This window comes from Erithacus rubecula (genome assembly GCF_903797595.1).
Source record: "Erithacus rubecula genome assembly, chromosome: 18".
NCBI classification, from domain to species: Eukaryota; Metazoa; Chordata; class Aves; order Passeriformes; family Muscicapidae; genus Erithacus; species Erithacus rubecula.
In genome coordinates, this window is record NC_136670.1 from 9,492,584 (window position 1) to 9,516,357 (window position 23,774).

At 42.8% G+C, this 23,774-nt stretch overlaps 2 protein-coding genes across 5 annotated transcripts in view; one reads left to right on the plus strand and one right to left on the minus strand.

Moving 5' to 3' along the window:
• Positions 1 to 2,985: 2,985 nt before the first annotated feature.
• GID8 (GID complex subunit 8 homolog) lies at positions 2,986 to 10,502 on the minus strand. 2 transcript variants are annotated; one of them, XM_079322068.1, is made up of 5 exons: positions 10,344 to 10,502; positions 9,073 to 9,202; positions 7,732 to 7,928; positions 7,049 to 7,246; positions 2,986 to 6,708 (listed from the first exon to the last, which is right to left on the minus strand). In XM_079322068.1, exons 2-5 carry the CDS (start codon positions 9,188 to 9,190, stop codon positions 6,535 to 6,537), a joined length of 687 nt encoding a protein of 228 aa, XP_079178194.1. In that variant the 5' UTR covers positions 9,191 to 9,202; positions 10,344 to 10,502; the 3' UTR covers positions 2,986 to 6,534. The 2 variants fall into 2 exon arrangements, with proteins under 2 accessions (XP_079178194.1, XP_079178193.1); XM_079322067.1 differs by lacking the exon at positions 10,344 to 10,502 and adding an exon at positions 9,828 to 10,131.
• Positions 10,503 to 10,864: 362 nt separating this feature from the next.
• DIDO1 (death inducer-obliterator 1) overlaps positions 10,865 to 23,774 on the plus strand; it is a 51,368-nt gene continuing 38,458 nt past the window's right edge. Inside the window, exons 1-2 of one of the 3 annotated variants that reach the window (XM_079322060.1) lie at positions 10,865 to 11,039; positions 12,279 to 12,411. The gene's annotated coding sequence lies outside the window, so the exon portion shown is untranslated. Of the gene's footprint in view, positions 11,040 to 12,278; positions 12,412 to 14,776; positions 15,023 to 23,774 lie in introns of those variants that run through there. The other 2 variants (XM_079322059.1, XR_013776358.1) reach the window with 2 other exon arrangements.

Below are 23,774 nucleotides of genomic sequence, written 5' to 3' on the forward strand. Positions count from 1 at the left end.
CCGCCCGGCCCGGTGCCGGTGTCGCTCCCGGTCTGTGTCCCCCGGCAGCCCCGAACCCGCGGACCCCGGACGGGACAGGTGCCGGCCCGCGCCGGGGGAGTTCGCCCCGTCCGGCACCGGCGAACCGCGGGGTTCGGCTGGTTCCCTCTCCTCCGGTAATTCCTGACACCCCCATCGGCTACAGAGAGAGCGGGGAAAGAGGGGAGGGACCAGGTCTGTCCTCCACACCTTGGCAGGGAAAGGGGACGGACCAGGTCTGTCCTCCCGTTCCCACACCTGAGCTGGAAAGAGGAGATGGAGCAGGGTCTGTCCTCCTGCTCCTACACCTGGGCAGGGAATCGCTCCCTGCTGCCGCAGCTCTCACGGGCTTGCCGGCAGAAAAGTGTCTGGTTTTTAAGGATTAGAAGAGAGTATGACATTGGCTTCCGAATATAAAATAAATAGAGATAAGTGTTGTTGCACTGTTGGATAGAGGCGATGCCTTGCTGTATCTGAAAGAGATAATCAAACTCCTTTATGGAAATAAATAATTTGAATGATGGTTATATCAGTCCACAAGAAAAGGACTCGTGACTCACTTAAAGATCATGAACGAGCATGAGGCATCGTTCAGGTGATGCTGTGGCCGATTGCAGCCTGGAAGCAGAAACGGCAAAACTTCAGGAGAGCAAAGGATGCAGGAGCCCCCGCGCAGCCTGAGCAAGGTCGTGCATGGTCCCTGGGAAAGGTACCAGAGCTGCTGGGCTGCACCAAAACACGCAGGGGCAGCGCAGACACCTCCTGCCCGCTATTCCTGCAGCCAGAAACCTCTAAAGCCTCGGTGGAATGAAGCCTTTAGCAGACTGATATTTAGGTAATTCAAATATCCTTCTCCCAACATGAATCCCTCGGCAGATCCCTGATGAACGGTTTTCTACATAAATCAGGAGGCATAACACTATTATTGAGCTGAAGCTTTGAGAGTGAAATAGCAAAAAGGTTTCTTACACACCAAAGACAGCTCCAGCAGAAGGAGATTGCTGAAAAAAAAAAGCAAAAATCATCAAGCGTACATTATCCTTTGATTTGGTATTTCTTCCTCAGGAAAAAAAGAGATCTTTCTCAAAAGGCCTGGGGCATAGTCAGGCACAGTCACACAGACCTGCTGCATACACAAATACACTGAGAACACAAATATAATGAGCTTTGCTGCAAGTAGAGGCTGAGAGGAACCACGTGTAGTAACCACTTTAGCTTTCATTTTGTTGTAGGCTTTCCTCCCTTTATTTGAGCAGGAAATGAAACTAACGAGTATTTTTATTCACTCTGCCACTGTCCCCTTTTCCAGAAGAGGGAGCCAAGTCATGGCAAATTGCAGCCAAAAACGTAAACCATTGTTCAAAGTATTTTGGACTTTAAATTTAAGTGTATGGTTGGAGTTCAGTTAACTCAAAGCAGGAAGGGAGATGAGCTCTGATGCAACTACAGAAGTGAAATTCATGTAATAAGCTCAGAAAAGAGCTGAAGAGGTTTTGGGCATGGTAACCACAGAATCAGGAAATTTATGAACTCATAGGCAGGTATGAGGGATCCTGTGTTCAGTCTCACTGCAGAGGGTGCAAACACTTCCAACTGATACTGCAACAATGAATCATACTTTTAGTAAGTTAGTAGTCCATTTGGAAATCAAGCACAACTTTACATTTTTGTACTCCTTGGTTCCTCTTCTTGTCCTGCTCAGAGTCACCTCTTCAATTAGGAACTTGACTAATCTGCCTCTGAGATAAGAAGCTACTTTCACTGTCCAAACCAGCTGCAGTTGTAAGGGTTTGAATGCAACATCCATCACATTCATATAAATTTAAAGAGTAAATACAAAACATTGTTCCTTTTACTGCTGTATGATTTTCTATAAGCAAATCTCCCACCAAGCTGATTAAATGATAAACAGAATCAGCTCAGAGGACAGGTGCTGACTAAAGAAAATAATCCTAAACAAGAACACAACCTCCTCTCATTTTTCCTGTGTTCAGCTTAACCTGTCAAAAGATTAAACCAAACAAAATATTATTGGTTAATATTTGACTTGACATTTACTATCCCTGCAGTTTATCCATGTTTATTCAACAATGGTTGAATTATTTGTAGATTTTATGAAGTTAAGCATAGATTAGGATCAAATCCTGAAGGGGTGTGAAAGGAGCAATAGGTTCATACATTCCATGAAGGACAATTGTTGTCTTCTGAAAGGACAGTGACTGCAGCTTGAAAGCTTCCTAACCTAGAGCAGTGTCAATGCAACTTCTCCACACAATAAAGAAAACACACATGGGTTTCTACTGCTAAATAACCCAATTTGGCAAAATTACTAGGTGGCAATTAACTGAAAAAAAAGCCAAATTATCAGAGAAGTTGGCAAATTGAGCCTGCTTGTAAACGAACAGCAGCAATTCATCCAGGTGAGATAAGGTAGCAGGATATTGTTGGAATCATGTTTCAATCCTCAAGAAAATCATGACAGAATGCAGGGCTTCCTGGTTGTGGTGCCAGAAAGGTCAACATGCAGCCCAGAAGTGGTTTGACCAACTTTGTGCTTAATCAGGTGAAGGCAGCAGGGGAGCAGAAAGGATTAAAAATAGTTTGTAGCACCTCGAGGTGCCCATGGAGAAGCACAAATCCTTTTGAGGGTGCTGTTCATGAGCTTTGTGTTCTGCCTCTGCTCAGCTGAGCACACCAAGCACCAGGCAGGGCTGGGGACAGACACCATCTACACAAAAGCTACAAACCCCCCTTGTCCCTTTTTGTTAAGGACAGCAGAGCAGAAACAATTCCTGACGTGGTGTCGCTTCTGGAGGGGAGAGAGAGCTACAGTGCAGGTCAGAACCTGTAGCCTCAAGGCAGATTTAGGGCAAACAGGACTCCATATCCTTTTCCATTCTGGCTCTCAAGGATGCTCTCAGCTGTGGCTGACAGCAGCAGCCCCATTTCCCGTGAAGACACAACACACAGGGATCCAACTGCATTTAATGAGCTTTGTAACCCACTTGGACACAAGGTGGTTTGAAATAAGTCGAACAACACTCAGCTAGTCAAGGATTTTTTTAAGTAATGCCTTTAAGCTGATACTCAAGCATACAAAGCATAAATTTTACAAATTAAAAACAATAAAATCACCCTGGAATAATGTAGTGGCTTTTCCTGTATTTACAAGGAGTGGAAAGGAGGCAGAATTCTTTTTAATTTTTCTTTTAATATGGGTGGAAGAAGCTGAAAGTGTTTCAATGAAATCATCTTAGAGAAGTACTTCACCTGGCTTAAAGGTGTATGATTGCCTCCTGTAAAGTCTTGAAAGGAAATGCTTCACTCAAAATTCTGCTGTTAAGTTTCTGTGCAGCAGCCTCTGCTTTTCCAGCTATATAAAATTAAACAGTTCAGTAAGTATTTCTCAAAGTACCACCACAATTTCATCTTCAGGGAAGTCTGTGAACCCCCCACCCTTCCCAAATCCCTCCTTTGTACAACAGAAGCAGCCACAGCTCAGCTTAGATTTGACAGGCAGAAACAAAACATGGGAACAGCAAAGACAGTTACAGGGAGGTGATGGCTTTGGGAAAAGGAGGGAGGTTTGTAGCCTAATCAAAACACACTTGCTATGCAGCCTTTCTGCAGAGGTATAAGACAGGATGTTTTACAATCCAGCTTCTCCACATCCATAGCATGAATGAAAAAATCTTACTTGTTTTCACCAAAGGTAAGGCTGGGGGAGGATGAGTGCACCACCTCTAATGATCACATCTGTCTGCCAACGTTGGGTTTGGAACAAATTTTCTTACAAAACTTATTTTCATATTGTTCTAAATTCAGTGGAACAAAATATGTATTTTTACACTAAAGCAAACTGATCAAAGTGGCATTTAATAGTATTTGTTAAAGTGGTTATCTAACAAAAATGGGTTAACAAAAGCCCATTCATTAGTAGTCACCAAATAAGACACTTTCTCATGCATATGACAAAAATTCATTTGTGTACTGAGACGTCTGTTTACTGTGTACAATATTTCCATAAATTATAATATGTTTCACAGCCCCTACCATTCAAGAATATTTCAAACAGATTATATATTATATTTGTATATGCAAACTATTTTATATACACTAATATAAAGATCCTTAGAAGTACCAATATCACTACCTTTATGCTTTCTCTAAAATGCATAGCTTTCGAGTATCTTCTTGCAGTTACCAAAAACTTTACAGATTAAAGCTGCTTATCAATGTGGCATGTTCATAAAAACAAAGTGAAATAGTTCTAGGCTAATTTTATATTAAACCCCTTAAAAAATGTGTTTATTTTTTTAATGGAAAAAAAACAAGCCAGTGGAAATTCAAGTAATCTATGCTCAATCATTGCCCAAATATACTCTATGGAATTAAGGTAGCGTTCTAGGAGGACAGTGAACTTCTCACCCAGGGTTGCAACACTGCATTTCTCATGGAGAAAAATGCTCATCATGCCACAAAACCACACCACTTGCCACTTCACCTGGGAGAAGCTTTACAGGAGATTCAACAACACAAGTGTCAGAACAGAGAGGAAAAGCTGATCAGTTCTACATGAAGAAATTAGAGCTATTCCAGTTTTGTTTCTGCAGTTTGTTATTAAACAGTTACATTAACCATACAGTTTCTCACAAACTAAAAGTTATACATGGTTTTCAGACATCAACCGACTTAAAAAAAAAAAAAAAAAAAAAAAAGAAAGAAACCAACTTAAAAAACCCCAAAACAACCAAACCCACAACTGTTAAAAGTTTGGTGTTAGAATAACCAGCCTGGGTGAAGGAAAGCCAGACTGCTGCTGTAGCTGGGGGGCTACTGATAGCTTGTTATATATAACCCTACCACAAATGCCTCAAAGTGGAGAACAGAAGGACCAGTAAGAAATGGGAACAAATGATTTTGTTACATCCATCATCTCCCTTAACCTTGGTGCTCTGCATCTCTCACAGCTGCTCAACAAGGGCTTCCCCCCCAAAAATAGCTACACAAGTAAACAGTGTTCACAGTAATGCAATCAGTAACAGGTTTTGTTAGCTCCCCTAAGCCAGGTGTATCTGCAAAGCTTTATACAGTTTAATGCATTAAGTATTCCAGTAAAATTAAGTGAAAACTAAGTTTCATTCTACAGGGTAATACCTACCATACAAGACTAGATTATGTACAGTATGGGACTGCTGTGACAACTGCCAGTGTCTCATGATGTTAAACTGTTTCACTCATCAGCTTGCTCTGTGCTTGGCAAAACTTGATCTATAGACCTAAAAATCTAGAGATAGATTTGGCAAGATTAGTGCTTCCTACCACTGGGTACAAACCAGTGTGCAGTGCTGCAATCACCTGACCAGAACATCCCATACCCAGAAGATCACAATTTGTTGACTTGAAAGTCTGGACTTCACATTAAAACTATAGTTCTAACTGGAGTGAGGACAGTCAGTAAACAAATACAGATGAGGATGAACTGCATCTCTTCAGAAAGGTATGGAAGAAGTGAGAAAATGCAAATTTCTGGTTTTAGACAGCCCTGCTTTGCTTAGCTCAAGGCATAAATACAGCCCAAGTAGCTCTAAAACTACAATTCTTATTCAGCAAGCATGAAGGCAGATCCTGCACAAGATGATACATCAGAGGCTTCAACAAGCATCTCTCCCCACCACTTGATTTCCTAACATCAGTCTTTCAGCTTACAGACATCCAGTGGTCTTCAAAGTTGTAGCAGCCACCTGGAATCATTGCAAATTTAACATAGGGGGGGAAAAGGCCCCTGTTAAATAACCCTCAAATGCCTCTGGGGCCATTTTGGTCATTTTTGAATATTAAGGAAAAAAAACCAACCTATTTCCATCAATACTCCTCCTGAAAAGATGGGTCACTGATCCATTATGAACATAGCTCTCACCATATAAAGCACCAAGAAGTCAGAAACAAGGAAGAAAAAAACAAAACCAAAACAAAATGTTCTTAAATTATGATTTACAAGTTTATACACTATTTCCTAAGCAAAAAGTTGACCTTACTGCAAAGTTTATAGATGAAAACTTGACCAGTTACTTTTAAGGGGAATGTATATCTGGCTATAACTTAAAGGTAGAAAATATTCACTGTTCTATATACACATTTCAAACAGGAGACAGTTAAACTGAACAGTTGCCAATATAACTCCATATTAACTCACTGGCCACTAAACTAGGCATCAGCAGCCAATTAGAAAGCTTGAATTCTGTACTTTTAAAAATGCTATTTTTCCTGTCCTGTTTAATTGTTTTTTTTAAAAATGTATTATAGTGCATAGCCTAAGTCAGACTTCCAAAGAGATACAGCGCCTTTCAATGCAGTTTTTGCAGCATTTAAAAGGGACTTTTCTCCCTTCAAATTAGATGTTCATTGAAAAATCTGAATTGAGTGCTGTACTGTAGTAAAAATATTTCAGTCACAGACTGATATAAATGTATACTGTGCAGTACTAAGATTTTTTGATGTCCATCTGCACACATTTTACTTGGGCTCTTCAATCGTCCCCTTGCTGAGGTCTGTCATTTTGGGGTATTTCACTTTCTTCTGGTCCAGCTCATTCTGAGCCCACAGTAGTAGTTTCAGTAATTTTGCCAACTTGGGTGTTGATTCACGATTTTCATAGTCTAGAACAGCTTGATTAACCTCACTCCATACCTGGAAAAGAAAAACTGGAGTTCAGTGACTGTTTTCATACAACTGACACTGCTAAAGTCACACAGACACTGGGGAAATCACACCTAGTATGCTAATTCCTCAAAAATGGCCAGGACAGAGCTCCACACACTACAGACCTAGAGAAAGCAAGGAAGAGAGCCAAGTAGATGAATACATTTGGAATATATTAACACCATTTTTAAAAATCTTGCTCAAGAAACACTTCTGTTCTTTCGCGTATCACCATATAAGCTTTTTTTCGAAGCACTTGAAAAATATTTAGATTTTATTTTCATAACATACATATAAAAGACATCAGTTGCCTTTGAGAAAGGACTACCTTCTGTCGCTGCATCATGTTCAGCAAGTCTCCAAATGGTGATTCTTCGGGATTATCAAAGGCAAGCAGAGCCAGCGTGCGCTCCATTTCTGTCAGGCATTCCCTGCTCTCCTCCCCTTGTTCTGCTAATTGGGTCTGAGCAAATTCCAGAGCTGCCTCTGTCTCACGCTGCCGAATCAGTTCAATCAAGTGCTGTTGCTACACATGAAGGACATAGAAATATTAACCCAACAAATTAATAAACCTCCACTGTTTCAAGACTGGAAGATTCAGACATTGGTGTGTAATTTGAGAGAAAGAGTAATCTGTAATTTGACAGTTTGAGGTCAATTCATCTCAATGTGTGAGACAAGGAGCAGCAACTTGGCTGCAAAATCTACTGGAAAAGGGCACCTGGTGCTTTTGAATAACATGGGTTACTAAGGAATCCAGACCAACAGCAACTGGAAGCTGGTAACTCACAGGCCACTGCTGCTGTTACAAGTTTTCATGTTAATAACTATGTATTTGGTGACTCCTGCACCACGCCAGTTTCCCACTGCTACAAAAAAATGCCAAGAACACCCACAATGTTCACCCATGTTCAGTTGCAAACCTCACAACATAACCTTAATTTCTTCACTACTTTCCCATTCTCTTAGCAAACTCTAAGACAAAAATAAAAGTTTGCTACCTGTCCTCACCTGCAAATGAAAGTAGAGATATCTGTTGGTATCCAGCAGCTCTGGATGGAGGCTGTTTATCAATGCAATGGCTTCCTGGATCTGTCCTTTCAAGATCATCTCACGGATTTTTATTCTTTCATCCAGAGTCTCTAAATCCACACTGGGTTCAATTCCAGACTCCATCCGAAATTTCTCTGCTGCTTCTTTAAAGCCCTCTGAAACAGGAACATATTACCCATAGAATGTATTGCATGAAACACGTTAGAAGAAAATCTATCATCTTAAATGAAAGTATTTGAGCATTGTTTGTACAATTTGTGGGTTTAAAGATTAGCCCAAAATTGTGAAAAATTCTTCTCTATATAAGAAGTCATTTATCCAATAGACATCTAAGAGTAAATGCTTAATTCATTCTGAACTCATGTCAGCTCACTCTCCAGGGAAGCAATTTGTAGTTCAATACCTCTTAATATGGAAACCTGTTTTATACTTAAATAAAGCACTGTGTTTATTGCAAAATGAGATTGTGAAAGTCACATATTCAAGTGGGTGGTTTTGCTTTGCCCTCCAGCCCCAGATCTGTTTACACAGATCCAGCAATTTTTCTGAGAAGAAAATAGACAAAACAATAATTTTGTTTTCAAGTGTAGTATTTAAGGTTTTAACAGCTCTTTTCAATCTCAGGTCTTAGATTCATAGATGCAAAACTGATTTACACCACCCACTAAGATGCTCTTCCTTCAACCCACGCTCAGTGTAAACAGGGGTGTAGATGGATCCAAGCACCTCCACCCTAGCACAGCTTCCTGGGATGGCAATCACCTAATTACTGGCAACAATTCCCAAGGGGTTTGGGTTGTCCCAGGAATAAAGTCAGGTTATGTGCAGAAGGGGTTAATATTCTGGTCTCAAATTATTTTGACAACAGTGCCCTTTCAGAGTTTATCTTTCTGCCCAGTTAAAAACTTGCTTCTGATAGTTGTTCTTGCAGCTTTCAGACTGTTATTTAACAACAGCAACTTATCTTGAGCTGTTTCAATGGCACAAAAAAGGACATCACGAAGAAGCAGGTCATGTTTACAGCACTGCAGAAAACACTTTGTTTTCTCTATCATTTAGCAGAAGAGTTCAGGCTCATAAATGTCATCTGTACTCCATGAGAACTGCTCAGTCTCTGATTCTTTGTTGGTCTGCAGCTAAGAGAACACCAGAGCAGTTGGGCTTTGCTGAACAGAAGCTCAAAGCAATCACAAAGTTCTCACAGCCCTTAATTCCCCTACATTCAGTTCCATATTCTACCCCAAAGTGATCAAGTATGTGACACAGATTAAGAGCCCCCAGGCACCAACACGTTTTTACCTGTGACAAGGTAATTCATGATAAGGCGGTTCATGTCTGCTCTCTGGATATGTAAATTATTAAGCTTTTCCATCCATTCATCTTTCGTGATTTCATCAGGTTTTTCTGCATAACTCATTCTGGACTCCAACTACAAAAGAAAAGAATCTAATTTAACATGGTTCAAGAAGAAAGAAGCTTAATGTGTGTAAGAATTGTGCTCCTGACATCTTTAGAGTTGTCTATGAGCTCTTTTAAATTAATAATCCAAAACCAGCCCTTTTATCTTAAACCTGAGTTTTGTATTTTTTTCCTCCTTATTCCTGCACTCTTCCATATCTATTTGAAAGGCTCTAAAGCAGCTGCCAGAAATCTCAGAACAAAAAATTCAAATACCATCTTGTACTTACTCTTAAATCCACTTCACATAAATTTTTCATAGAATTTACACAGGACACGCACAGTGCAAAACCAGCAAATCGGAGTTTGACAGCCAGCCACAAAGACTGTGACAAACACTTACAGCAACGCCTACATAAACAATATCTGCTCTAAATATTCACCAAAACTTCGGACAGCTCCCTAGATTGCACAGCTACAAAACTGCCCATGCTATAATACCCAACTCAAATCTTTACACCAGCTCAGCTTCACTGCCCCCAAAAGTTCTCCTGTCAGCTCTCCTAAAACGTTATCTCCACTGTTTTTCCAGACAATATTTATGTTCGGTTGGGCAGGCAACGCACTTTACTAAGGCCGCATTTAATGATTCCCACCTCCAAGTCACGACCACGGGGGCAGGGAAAGGGGAGGCCAGGCGGCCACAACAGCAACAGGCACGGCCACCCCTGTCAGACAACACGGGCGGCAGCGCGACTCCTCATCGCGAGCCGCTTCCAACAGGTTCTCCCTTCTCTGAGCAGCGCCCGCAGCCGCCCCGCACCCGGCAACTCCGACAGCGGCAGCACGATCCGCCCGGGCCGCGATCGCTCCGGCCCCGCGTTCCGCCGCCCGCAGCCGCGCTGTGGGAGCGGGGCTCCCGCCGCCCCGCGCGACGCTGCGGCCCGGCCCGACCCGGCCCGGCTCGCTGCGGCCCCGGCTTCCCCCGCCGCCCGGCCCGGCCCGGCCCTGCGCGGGCCACGGGAGCGCTGGGCCCCGCTCGCCACAGGCGCGGCGCCCCCGCGGCAGCCGCGGCGGACGAGCGCCGGCCGGGCCGGCGGGCCCGGGTCAGGGTGAGGGCCCCGCTCCCGCCGCGCCCCGAGGCCGGCGCGGCCCCCCCGCCGCCATCTTACCGCGCGCGCCCGGGGCCGCTCCGACGCACGAACGCGGGGCCTCCGCCGCCTCCGCCGGGCCGCAGGCGCGCGGGTCTCGCGAGAGCGGCGCTCGCGGCCAATCAGCGCGCGGGGAGCGGGCGAGAGCTCGCGACCGCCGAGCGGAGCCAGGGCGGCGCGGAGGCGGCGGGAGCGGCCATGGCGGCCGCGGGGCTCTGAGGGACGCGCCCGCCTTCTCCTCCTCCTGCCCTGCGCGCCCGCTCCGCGCTCGGCTCACGGCACGGAGCGCCGGCCCCGCCGCGAGCAGCTGAGGCGGAGGCCGATCCGGGCCGAGCTCGGCGCGAGGGGCGCAGGAACCGCCGTGTGAGGCGGCGGCGGCGGCGGCTCGTGCGCGGACACGGCGGGGTCGGTGCGAGCAGCGGTTGTGAGGAGCGGCCGCGGGAGCTGCGGCCCCGCCACCTGCCAGGGGAACGGGCAGGGCACAGCCTGCCATGTCCCTGTGCGGCCCCCGCGCTTTCCTCGTGTGCTGATCGGCTGGGCTGGGAACTGCCCTGCCTGAGGATTGATGCTCTCTGCCAAAACACGTAGTGGCTGCTCGGGCGCTGGTGAACCCGCTCCGGGGTTTGTAGGTCACTGCAGGAAAAGCGGGAACACAGTGTTGCCAAAATAGGTTCTTGCACCCGGTGAACAAGAAGCCAATCCACACACACAGTCGAGGTATTTGATTTATTTACAGTTCTGCGCAGAAACGGGTGCTGGGTGGCAAATCCACAGAGCCAGCGATGCCAACTATCAAAATTTACTACTATTTATACATTTTAGCAAACGATCCATCAGTGGTCACGATCTGCCCCTGCCCTAATTACCTTTAACCTAGTTGGAGCTGATTTCAGAACAATTGCTGAATTGGTTTATTAGTGTTTTACTTACCTTGGAGTTCTGTCAGATGGCCTTGTGGCCCATGAATTCTGCATTCTTCGTGTCCACTATCATTGGTACATCCTTCTTAACAAGCTTTGTTAACTTCTCCTAAACTTCAAAGAACGTTTTCCCTTCTGAAAATTTTGTGTATTCCACATTTTGCATCAAAACCTCGATTTATACATTTAAAGGGAGAACAGGCTTAAAATGTACACCTGTCTGTGTGAAATGCTGCAAATGACTCCTCAGGAAGATTTCACTCACACAGATGGGGAATGTAGACACAATTGTGCACTTTTCAGTCTTGATTTTGTAGCTGCAATAAAGCCCAGGCTCCAAAACTCACTTTCATTACAATTGTGCTTATCCTGAAATAGAGAAAACCTTCAATGTAATAAATAATTTATTAGAACCATAGAATATCCTGAGTTGGAAGACACACACAAAGAACAAAGTCTTAAAAAAAAGTCCTAAATCTGTGCAGAATATCATGGTCAGCTGCATTTCATCAGGAACCACCATGGTAGGAAAAGACAGAATAGATAAACTTCAAAATAGATAGCAGGATACTGCTGTGACTCCCAAGTTGGATTAAAATGCATTACTACTTTGCTCTTGGGAAATTATCCCAAAATACAGCTACCATATCCCACAGTCCTATCAGAACCTTACTGTGATGAGAGCAGTAATATCATGGAAAGTTGGATTTTTGGGGGGCAAGATGACAAAATTGGGATTAATAGAAACCTATAATAGCTGTAAGTGCAGTTTATAGATTTTTTTACATGAATTAGAATTTGTTAAATCCTAATTTCAAAGAGATGTTTTGATGACTAATATTTGGAGTTCCATTGAGTGAATCCCAAACCAAAGTCACTTATTCCAGGAGAAGTCACAAAAATGCTTATATTGAAGGGAAGGAATTTACCTAGAATTGGAGGGGAGGAAAATTGTGCAAGTTTGTAAAGAAGGGTTTTACTTAATTTATGTGAATGTGATTAACCCTCATTAAAGTATTTCTCTATGTTCATCTAGTATTTTTGGAAAATAAGTATCAGGAGCCTTGGAGAATCAAGAATCCTGAAGAAGCATTACCTTGACACCTGACGTGTCTATTTTGTGATGTGCAGAGCTCTGAGGACAGAGGCCTTTTTCCACTAAAAAAAAGGTAAAGTTGGAGCAGAGCCAACAGAAATTAGTCTCTTCTGACTTAAATGTATTAATTATCTGTTAAATACAACAAAATCACTAGAGACTGAGGAGGGAAAAGGACTTGCTTGTTTGCTCTCAAGCTCCTTTCATTCTTATCTTCAGTTTTTCCTGGCTGCTGCAATTGGCTCACTCAGAGCAATCAGTGACAGAGAAATGAGGGAAGGAATGAACGTAGAATAAGTGTTGTGTTTATATTTAAGGGTTGTGCATCTTCAAACACAAGTGTTTGAGGGGAAGGTGGGTGAGAGTGACATCTCAGATCTGGGGACATTGTGCCACACAACAGTGATGTCTTAGTGTCTGTCACAACATTTTATGGGTCACTTGTAACAACTGTTGTGTGAAATGCTACAAATATAAGAGAGGCCAATTTGAAACAAATGAAACATTAATTAGGGAAGCCCAAGTCATAAATGTGTCAGCTGCACAGGAAACTCGGTGCACTGACCAACCAAAAGGTTTGGGAAGGAAGTAGAAAAAAGTTTTTGAGAGTTAGTGCTGAGGGATTTGTGGCTATCTCAGCATAAGCTTCTCTCCTGTCTAAGGAGGTAAGATGCTTATTAGACTGTTTTAGAAGCTGATTGATGGTTATTAATCCCATCTAGGATTTCCCAGCAGAGTTTTAATTTCAAATCAGTTACAAATTACCAGGATGTTGCAGGAGAGAGGGCCTAAAGGGAAACAAAAGTCACATTATAACAAAAAACACCTCCTCTTTCTTTGCTGCCAAGATGATGCAGATGCAGATCAGTAACCCAGGAGTAAATTTCCCATATTAAAGGAAATTAGGCTGTAGCAGGAAAAGAATTAGGAAGACAACAAGGCAGGAAAAGAACTGAAGTGTTGCTGATGAAGGTGACACATTTTTAGTCAGCAAAGGTAGAACCTCTGACTGGCTTTAACACAAAGGTGTAGAGGTTTTGTGGTTGCAAGTGTAGTGTGCTCACACTGGGGGTGCAGATTGCATCACCATTACCTTAAAGTGGTGTAAGCCTCTTATTAAATGTGTGTAAGAGGAATTGAATATCTGTTTCACTGCAGAATTCCTTATGGCAAGCATCCCCTGTTCACTGCTGCTGTGCAATTCCTTGTTTTGCATGTTCCTTCCCTGTTGGTGTGTAATTCCTGGGTTTGAGTAGTCCCTAGATTCTAAATTTATCCATGAAAAGCATAAATCACAGTGCAGCTTCATCTATTAAACCCTAAGGTATTTCCCCTCCATGTGATTGCATTTATTGCAGCTCTGTAGTTGCAGAACAAAATCTGAATTCCTGCTGGCCTATAATTGTGTAATTTTGCACAGGAATCTGTTGTGGTTTTTTTTTACCTCTTGGTGTTCCTGAGTGAAGTATTAAAACTGCCCAGTTTTACAGCTGGAGAAAGAGGCTGACTATGCTAATAGCAGGTTTTCCAACATTATCTTGAGCTTTTGCCACCAGAAGTCTCATGAAAAGACTCCTAAAAGATGTAATCAAATTACTTGACAGAATCCTGTAAATCTGTGGAATGATTCCTAGAGAGGGTTGTTTTTTTCTCACATTTTCATTCCTTAATCTCAGTAAACACTGTATCTATCTGGAATCCACCTGAAACCTGTTTTATAAACCCATGAGGAAAAATGTGAAGGATCAGGGTAATCAAAGAGCCAAACCTGACATTTCCAGCTGTTTAAAGACTCTTCAGGTGCCCCGGTCAGGAGTCTCTGTATGGTGTTGGGGGTGTTCTGTACCCCCTGGCATCCCTCAGTGACTGTGGGTATTTCTGAGTGCAGGTGCCCCAAAAAGCGACAGAAGGAATTCAACACGTAAATGTTCTTAACACTCTGTAGCGATTTGTAGCAGCGTGGATCCTGCAGTGGTGTTTTAGTAGCTTAATCATTGACCAAGGATGTTTCCTGTGGAGGCTCCATGTGTTGTTATGGCAAATTCACAGAATATTCCACTCTCAGCACTCCGTAGCTCTGAGCCAGAGGAAGGCATTACAGCAGCAATCTGCCGAACAGCGTGAGTAGAACAGAAAAGCCAACCAAGTCCCAGTGGAACGCGCACAGGTGGGGAGCACAGCCGCTGTGAGCAGGTGGCTGTGCAACAGCAGCCCGGCTCCTCTGCCATGTTCCTCCCGTGCCCGTCCTACCTCACGAATTACGGCTAAAGCTGCCGTTCTCGGGATCAGCCCGCGTTTGTGAGCGGAGAAACGGGAGCGGGCTTGAGGGAGCCCCGAGGGGCCCGGAGAGTGAGCGCAGAACCGGCAAGGGCGGCGCGCCGTGTGAGGGAATCGCCATGGCGCTGAGCGGCTGCGATAGCGCAGAGGGCGCCGTGAGGAGGAGCCGCCATGGTGCTGAGGGCGCTGAGGGTTGTGGTTGCCGCTCTCCCGCCCAGCGCCCGCCGGGTCCTCCCGGGGCCGCGCGCCAAGGGGGCGCTCTGGCCCCGCCGCCGCCATCTCGGTGTCGATGGTGGCGGGGGCGGAGCGACCCCGCCCAGCGCTGCCGCGGAGCGAGGAGGAAATGGCGGCGCGGCGCGGCTGAGACCTTTGGCGGCCGCGGCGAGAGCCCCCCTTCCCTGCTCGCGGTGAGTGCGGGAGGCGGGTAGGAGAACACCGGGGCGGGAGGGGAGCGGGAGCGGGGCCGCCGCTGCGGCAGGGAGGTCGCGGAAAAGGCGGCCCGGCCGCCTTCGGGCTCGCTCTAAAATGGAGGCGGGCGGGCGGCCGGAGCGGCTCGAGGGTGGGGTGGGGGGGGTTCCCTCGGGAGCAGCGGGGCGCGGGCACGGCACGGTCTGGCCCGGTCCGGTCCGGAGGAGGCGGCGGCGGCTCCGTGCGGGGCCCCGGAGGAAGCCTTGGGCTCACGCCGCGGCGGGGCCGGAGCGGAACGGGCGCTCCCGGGGTGGAGCGGGCTGAAGGCGGCTCCTCCATCTTGGGGGGGAGGAGAGGCGAGCGGAGGCCGCGCGGCTCGGAGCCCGTCGCCGTCATGGCCAAGCTGAGCCCGGGAAGCGGCGTCGTGACGGCAGCACCGAGTGACCCCGGCCCGGCACCCAGAGACCCCAATGGTGCCGGGGCTGCGGCGGGGGCGCCGAGACTTCCCTGCCTTGGAGAGGTGTTGATTTTCTCTGGGCAAAGGAGGGATGTCCCTATTGGTGAGTTAAGCACGAGGAGTTGGACTTTATCATGTTCTGCAGACTGTTTTGTAGGAAGAAAAAAAAAAAAAAACAAAACCGAATATTTACACAGTAGGAACTGTTGGCCGGTTTTAAATATTTAATAAATTTCTCGCCAATTTCCTGTCCTGGCACTAATGTGCTTAAATGATACTAATGTACTTAAATGCTGTTTCTTGGAGGTGGTGATAATTTGATGCTATTTCTTTGGCTTGCAAAAACCATTATTTGGTGGCGATCACATTTTGTTTCATACAGTTAAATAGTTTATACCTCCAAGCAATAGCTTATATTTTAGTTGTGATAACGAAAATGTTCTTATCTTGTCCTTTTTAACTTGAAAAGAATGTTACAGTCTCGCAGTGTGTTATAAAATGAATGTGTATTATGTGTTTTATGCTTGCCCTGCAGTTTTTATCTTTAATTTGAAACATTTAACGTGCTCTTTTGCTTTCATGGGTTTTCCTTCCAGGCAACTTCAGGGTGAGAAAAAAAATTCTGATTTATTTTATTTAACTCAGAAGAATGTATATAGCATTCCTAAATACCCTGGGTTTTTTGTTTGGTTGGTTTTCCCCTGGATAATAGGATTCACATTTTTTTTCAGAAATAGCTCTTTTGAATACTTAGTAATCACTGTTGTGTTTAACTAAATTCTTTAGCAGGTAATATTAAACTCTATTTTGCTTTATTTTATGATAACTTTTCCCACTGCCTTTTTGTGTATTTCCCCCAGTTTTCTTTTAAAGGATAATTTGAATTAGTTTATCTTTAATAATCTTGGTGCTACTTCTACAAACAAAATTTGCCAGCTGTTTAAACAATTTGATTGCTGGTCAGTGTAAAATGATGTGTAGTTACTGTCCAAGTGTACTATGCACTGTGTTAATTGTAGCAGATATTCTGGGTTGTGCTCCACTTTTATGTGTGCCAGCTGCTTGTTATCATTCCTTGACATTTAGAGCTTTCTATAGGAATAAATATAGACGTGAGCTTAAAATAGCTCTTCAGCTAGGCCTTCCATTTTTTTCCCTTGACAGTTCCAGAAACATATCACACATAAAGGTGTTTTAAAGCACTGGGCTGAAAAATTAAAGGCTCATGTTGGCCTTTGGCCTCCATTGAGACTGCTTAACTCCAGTGATTAGAAAATCAAATAATTGGTGTTTTCAAGACCAGCATTTAAATAATTATTTTACAAACTTTTTCTGTTGTTTGTTTCTTTAAGGGATGTTTTCTGTTGGTATGCAAATGAAGGTCTTGCTGTGTTGCAAATAGATATATGTATATACACACTGCAAAAATACATGCAGTTTTTTAAACTGTTGAAATATGCAATAATAATATAAACTAATATCTATTCACACAATGATTCAGAGGGTGTTTTCATATAATTAAAAGATGGATTTTGAATTAAAAAAGCAAATAACGCCAAAACATGGAACTCCCCAAAGCAATGCAAATAGAATCAAATCTAGGTTAGTAGATAAAATGGAATAAATATTTTTTCAGTGTCTAGTGGACTCCTAGAAGCCAGTGTTTGTTCTGCTTAATCCAACTTCACTCTCAGATTTTTCTGACAGTTGATCACATTATTTGTTTTTCCTTTAAGATAGTGATTGTCTTTATAGTTGTACCTTAACGACTGTGGGATTTTAATTCTGTGAAGCCTGAAACTTTAAGCTGGAGGTATTAATGGGAACGGGAAGAGCAAGGATTAAAGGGGTTGGGCCGAGATTTATAAAATATAACTGGTAGAAGCAGGAGCAGGGCCTGGACTGGGCAAAAATGACATTAGATGGCTTTAGTTGGCAGAAGTGGTGTCTCTGCACCATTTTATTCTCCCGTGCACTTTCTGCCTTGTGTCTCTTGTGCAGTGGGAGGAGATGAAAGGAGAGGATTTGAATAGCAGTAGGATTTCTCCAGTTTATGTAAGAGCTGGTTCCTGTTTGTGTGTGCAGTCAGGCCTGACTTCTCAGCTCTCAGTTAATGCTTGGAGGATTCTCTGCTGGGAAGCTTTTATCTAAGGCAGCTTCTGAAATAAGCAGATATTTAACAGATGTTATTGATGGTGGTCTTCAGAACACTGCTAGACTTTAAGGTTAAAAAGCTAAAATTTCCAGTTAGGCAGCTCAAACACACATATTAAATGAGCATTATGTATGTTCTCCCAGTAAATTATAATCAAAACTGGAAATTCAACTGCCTTTACTGCATCCTTCATAACACAATCAGCGTGCTGTAATTACTGTGTTTCACCAAATTTGGGAGAAGTTCATTTTTGTTTACTTCCTTTAATGAAGCTGTTTTGATGAAATAAGAATGAAAATGATAGCTAGTTCCAGAGATTATATTTTTAGCTCATTTTTTACAAACTAAGTGAGGGAAAAAAATTGTATAAACACATGATTTTGTTTTCTTCAACATCTGTACTGGTAGGGTCAGGAATCATAGCTTATTTAAAAATAAGATGTGGGAGTGTGAAAAGTTGATCTTTAAGATTCTCCGTTTTAGCTGTTGAATTTACAGCTGAATGTTGCTAATGACCCTGATAAAGAACTAATTTCCCTGGTGTCCCGGTGGAGGAATGCCAGGGGGTGTGAATTGCCTTCCCAAAGCAATGTTTCCTGGGCAGTTGCTAAAGAGATCAAGGTCAGTAGCAGAAATTAAGAGTTAGGCAAATAAATAGTATGTATTTGCAAAAAAATTTCATTCAAGATTATGTAAAATGAGTGGTAAAGATCTTGTGTATTGAGTAATACCCGGCACTGTTTGTAATTGATACTTCTGTTGACTAAACTTTCAACCCTGACTTGTAAAATTGGCTTTTGCTGGAGCCTTTAGAAGGATTCTTGTACAGAGATTATCGTGTTTGGGCTTTTAATCTAAGCATTTGACCACCTTAAGTTGTGTTTATTGGTTCTTAATCTGTATAAAAGGGAAAAAGAAAAGAGCAGAGCTCCCTACACTGCTTTGATTCTGCCCACAGCTTTCCTTTATGGGCAAAATCTGTTTGTTACCTGATTTTTTGCTCATGCTGTTCAGACCCTGAAAGCTGAAGTAAGCATGACCCAAAATCTTATTTTTGGAGGGACGAAATTTTCGTTGTTAGGGCAAGTATGGGATTATTCTACTCAGAAGAATGTGATTCAAGTCTTCAGAAGATGTTGTAGGAGTAGTGAAATGCCAAATGTCAGTTTGTTACTAAGTCAGTATCTGCCTAGGCTGCCATGGAACTCTGACTAGAAAATAAAAATGACATATGTAATACTTTTCTTCCCTCTTAAAATTAATGCTTTCATAAATGTAGAGAGCACTACAGTCTATATAAATTTTGTTTCCCAAACACACTTATGGCCTTACAGCTTGGAGCATGTGCACAAGTGCCTTGTGTTCAGGGTTTCTGAAATTTGTGGGTGCTGTTGTCACATTTCTGTCCCCAGCTGCTGACATAGAGCTGGCAAAGCCTCTCCTGCCTACACACCTACCTTAGAATCTCTTTGCCAATGTAACACCTTCTTCCAAGCAATTTGATTGAGCTTTCAGTTTTTTCTTTTTGCCCCTTGTGATGAACTGCTTCCCTGCTTGGAGGGGCTGTGGTAGAGCTGAGCTTTCGTGTGCAGCTGCCCTGGGTGCTCACTGCCCCACCCTGCAAACAGCACAGACAGGTAAAAGTTCAGTTTGGCAGATCTAATTACACCAGTATGAGACACTTGTGCCAGCACAGCTCTGTTGATTAGCTTTCCTGATTTATGCAATTGTGACAGGCAACATCTGTAGTATAGACAGGATCTTTTATTAAATTAAATCTTCATGTTTGCCAGATATCTGATGGGCTTGCTGCTAAAGTGCCTTGAGTATTTCTATGAGAAATTGCTATTCAGCTGGATTTAACTGTGAGAACTTCAGTCTGGCTCAAAAAGCTCTTTTTGCTGCTTGCCCAGAATAAAATGTCAGTAATGCCTGGTGCCATTCTCATTCTGTGCATGATCTACTCAGCAGTCCATCCCTTCTTCCCTTGACTGCTGGAGTCCTGTGTGCTGCAATCTGAACTAAGATGGTTTTAACCTGAAAGACATCAAAAATAAACTTCAGTGTGTGTGTGTTTTGCTTTACATAAACCAGGGAGCTGCTGTGTTTTTGCTTGCTGCAGTTCTCCTGTGCTGTGGAGTCGCTCGCTGTCTTTGCTCTCTAACTGCTGCTGGGCCCAGCCAGTGTGTGCTGCTAATCTGATATTCTGCTGCTGTGCACACACATTGAATTCCTCCCTTGCAGGAGTCCCACATGCCCTGCAAACCTGCAGGACTGCTGGTCTGTGCAAGCACAGGTTTCCATCCTGTGAGGCACTGCCCTCCCTCCTGTGAGGCTTATGTAAGGTAAGTGAGCAGCCTGACAGGAACCATGGAAAACCTGATGGTGTTTTAGCTTCAGACACAGCAGAGAGGGTTTATAATGTGAGACTGAAGACATTTTAATTTGGAAAGGTTCATGTCTTTATTGCAAGTACAGAGACCAAGTGAGTGCATCTTGTTATTAAGGGAAGCTGTTTTTTCTTGGAATAATCAGTTTCCTTTTATTTTAAAAAGTAACCAATTAAGCTGGTATGCCCAGAAACTTATTTTAAAATCAAACTCTTCACTATTTCCTACTTTTGAAAAGTATTTATCTTGTGAAATTTATTAAGTATCATTTTTCATGACTGAAAAGTCTAGGAGATTGAAAACTTGTTTCTGCATCTTTCAAAATTTTTAAAAAAAGTAGTTAATGTATGTTTGTATTTTAAATCTCCTTAGTTGATTGGTGTCAGCACTTTGTGTTGGTATGTGGTGTCATGTAAATGTGCACTTAATGGGCTCTCCTGTAGTGTGTTTATACCATGAACATTTGAAAGAATTTTTCAGGCCAAACATAAAAAAGGCTTTGCTCTCCTCCAGTGTGGGTACCATAAACACCCTTTCCACCACCTTCAGAGAGTGCAGATTCTTCATCCTCTGGTTCAACCATTTCTATCTTGGGACAGCCTGGCCTCCCAAACCAGTCAGTTCTTTTCCATTACTTTTGGCAGGTTGGGATACTCCCCTACACTGAAAAATGAGGCAGCATGTCTGATTACACTGAGGTGTGCTCTGACTGTAATTGCCTGTAGTGCCATCCCTCACAGATAAACACCCAGCTGGTAAATGGCCTGATACTAAAAACTACCTTAAAACTACAGCTTGGTAATATTTTGTCTTAATTTGGCTGTGAAGAACTGTTCCTACTGGCCTGGAATAATTATTGCTTCCTGCAGTGTTTAAGAAGAGTGCAGGTTTCTTAAATGAGGCTGGGGTGTTCCTGAGGAGCATGGCTGTGTTACTGTTCAATCTACATCTTGCAAGTGTAAAAGCTTGTTAAATTTGCAAAATGGGAATAAAACATTGACTCTAGAATAGGAAGAAATGAACTACCACTTCAAGTTGTTAGTATTGTGGGTAGAGGAGGTGGTGGCTTTGGTTGTAGTCTTGGAATTAATTTAATGTGTTTAATGATAACCAACAAAGCACTTAGAAATAAGTGCTACAGGCTTTATAATGTTAATTCTCCTTGGGTTTATTCTTTTAGGTCTAACCATAAGCATTGAAATACTGTTATTTCAACATGATATTTCATATGTCAACTTCTGGCATGAAATTTTTGTAATTATCAGGAATGTCTGAACTTTTGACCTTGAGGTGCAGCTTGGCTATAGCAGTCAAGTAGTGATACAGTAATTTATTTGGAGTGCAAGGGAGGAGTTAGGACCACAGTTTTCATGTCTCCCAATATCCAGATTTAAGCTTTAGGACTGTGACCTCTCATTCTTCAACCCTCATTGCCTCTCATTGTCACAAGCTCCATTTCACAGCTGTTTGGAAGATGTTTCCCTTCCTTCATAAGATACTTAAATTAGCAAGCAGTGGATATGTTTGACGTGAAAATAAAAGGCTGTACTTTGGAATCTGATTTTCTGTTGCTTTCCATGTCAGTAGAGTGTCTGTCCTTGCATCTTTTATGGCTGAGCAGGTGGAGGGAACATGTCCAGAGCCAGGCAGAACCTGTTCCTGCTGTTCCTGGGGGTCACTGAATTGCACTTTTGTCCCTGGTCTCACTGGAGCTGCTTGTTTCTGTACAAAGTAGGTGATGCCCTACTGGCATCTCTGGGGCTGCTTTTATAGTGCCTGTTGGAAGGAATTAATTTTGCTGCTGCTTAGCAGAAAGTGCAGGTTTCCCATCTTTGCCAAAAAGGGATGCAGTATAATTTTCAGTGGCATCAATCTTCTGAGTAGGTGTGCATCAACTAAGCCATGCCAATATTTATTTTCATCAGAAATTAAATCCTTATGCGAGTTCTCAGACTGTTTTGTTTTTACTCATGTGATTATATTTGCTGATTAGGATTATTTTTTAACACTTAAAGGAAGGTATCAAACATTTTTACAGGAAATAAGTTGAGAATAAAATGAGTGTAAATCTGGACATAAATAACTGTTATATCATTCTGGAAAGGATGTTTTCTACTCTGTAGCATCTTGCAGTTTGTTTGATATTTTAGAAATCTAACTGGGATATCATTGTTTCAGATGTACTTTGCATATCAAGCTAATTCTCAAGAAACTAATAAAAAATAAATCAAACCAAGTACAACTCATTCTAACTGAAGCTAGCATCATCTCTACTGGGACAGATTGGATTTGTATTAGGACATGGACATGAAACTGGTCACTGATGAATGATACCTGCTTTAAAAACCTGGCTGGTGTCAAATCACGCTTTGGATTTCTTTGCAGATGCAACAATCCTCGTGTTCAGAAACTTACACTGGCCACAGAACCTTGGACTATTTGTTGATATTTCCATCCTTGGGGCATGGTCTTTGCCTTTCCATAATGTATCTAACACAGTAACTGGAGTTTAAATCCGAAGACTTCATGTAAAAGTCTAAAAGATGCGAATGTTAATCTCTCACAAGTTTTAAATAGGAGTGAATCTTCCTTCCATGGGTGTTTATGTAGGGATGTCTAGGTGGGATCTCTCAAAGTCACAGACATCCCTGTAGAGTTCTCAATGCAGTACAGATAAGAGAATAAGTGTCAGCTATTAATCATTTGGACTAAAGCAGTCGTGCAGAGGGCTGGTGTAATCCCTAATGAGGCACCAGCTTTGGTGCAGATTACAGCAAATTGATTGAGTGTTAAAGAGAACTGACATCAAGATCAGGGAATAAAATGCAGCATATTTTGCTATTACATGTGAGAGTGAAGGAATAAAGATCACTCTTCTTTCATACATAATCCTAAAACACCGAATAAAATTTAAACTGAGCTGAATCTGAAGAAATTTATCCTGAATACTGACAGACTTTTTTTTTTTTCTACACAATTCCTCAGATAAACAAGAAATGAAGTTACTTTTTTTGGGGATGGGTTTAGTTCATGTTAAAGGTTTTATTACTAGATTTCCTTTCAAGATGATTTTTTAGAGTGAAGTTTTCCTAGTTATCTGAAGCAGGGAGTTCTTAATGCAGTTTAAACAACCATCTCCAGAAAAGACAAAACGTTGATGCAGTCACAGGACCCATTGTGCTTTTATTTCCACTTCAGGGATATAACAAAAATAAAAGTGGAAATCCCGATCTGAATACTTGTCATAATTTATTGAATCATCCTTTGTCTAGAAGTACAAACACGAAGAGATGGGCACATGTCAGTGTTCTTGAGAAGCTTTGCTCTGTCACCTCAGATAAAGTTAGGTTTGGCATTTTAGGGCTTCATGAAGTCACCAACAGCAGATCCAGGTGTGTTCACAGCCCATCATGCCACGAATATCTGAGCTCTGTGTTACTGGCAGAGATAATCTCTCCTTTTCCACCTGTGATTTCTCAGTGCTGGCTCACAATGCAAGGCAGTAGATAAGAGGTTTAAGAGGTGAGGTTTTGTCTGCATGTGAAAGGGAGATTGCCAGCAGGTTTTTTGTTTGTTTAGGGAAGGTGTGATGGAGTTTAGATTTTTAATGTGTGTTGTGAGGTGTTACAGTAGCAGGATTTGAAATTTGGGACTCTCAATCTGATTATAAATTGGCTTCTGAGTCTGTTCTGGAATGTTTTCAGTCTGTTTATTGAAAACCACAAGAGCTTGCAGCAGTTGGAGAATCC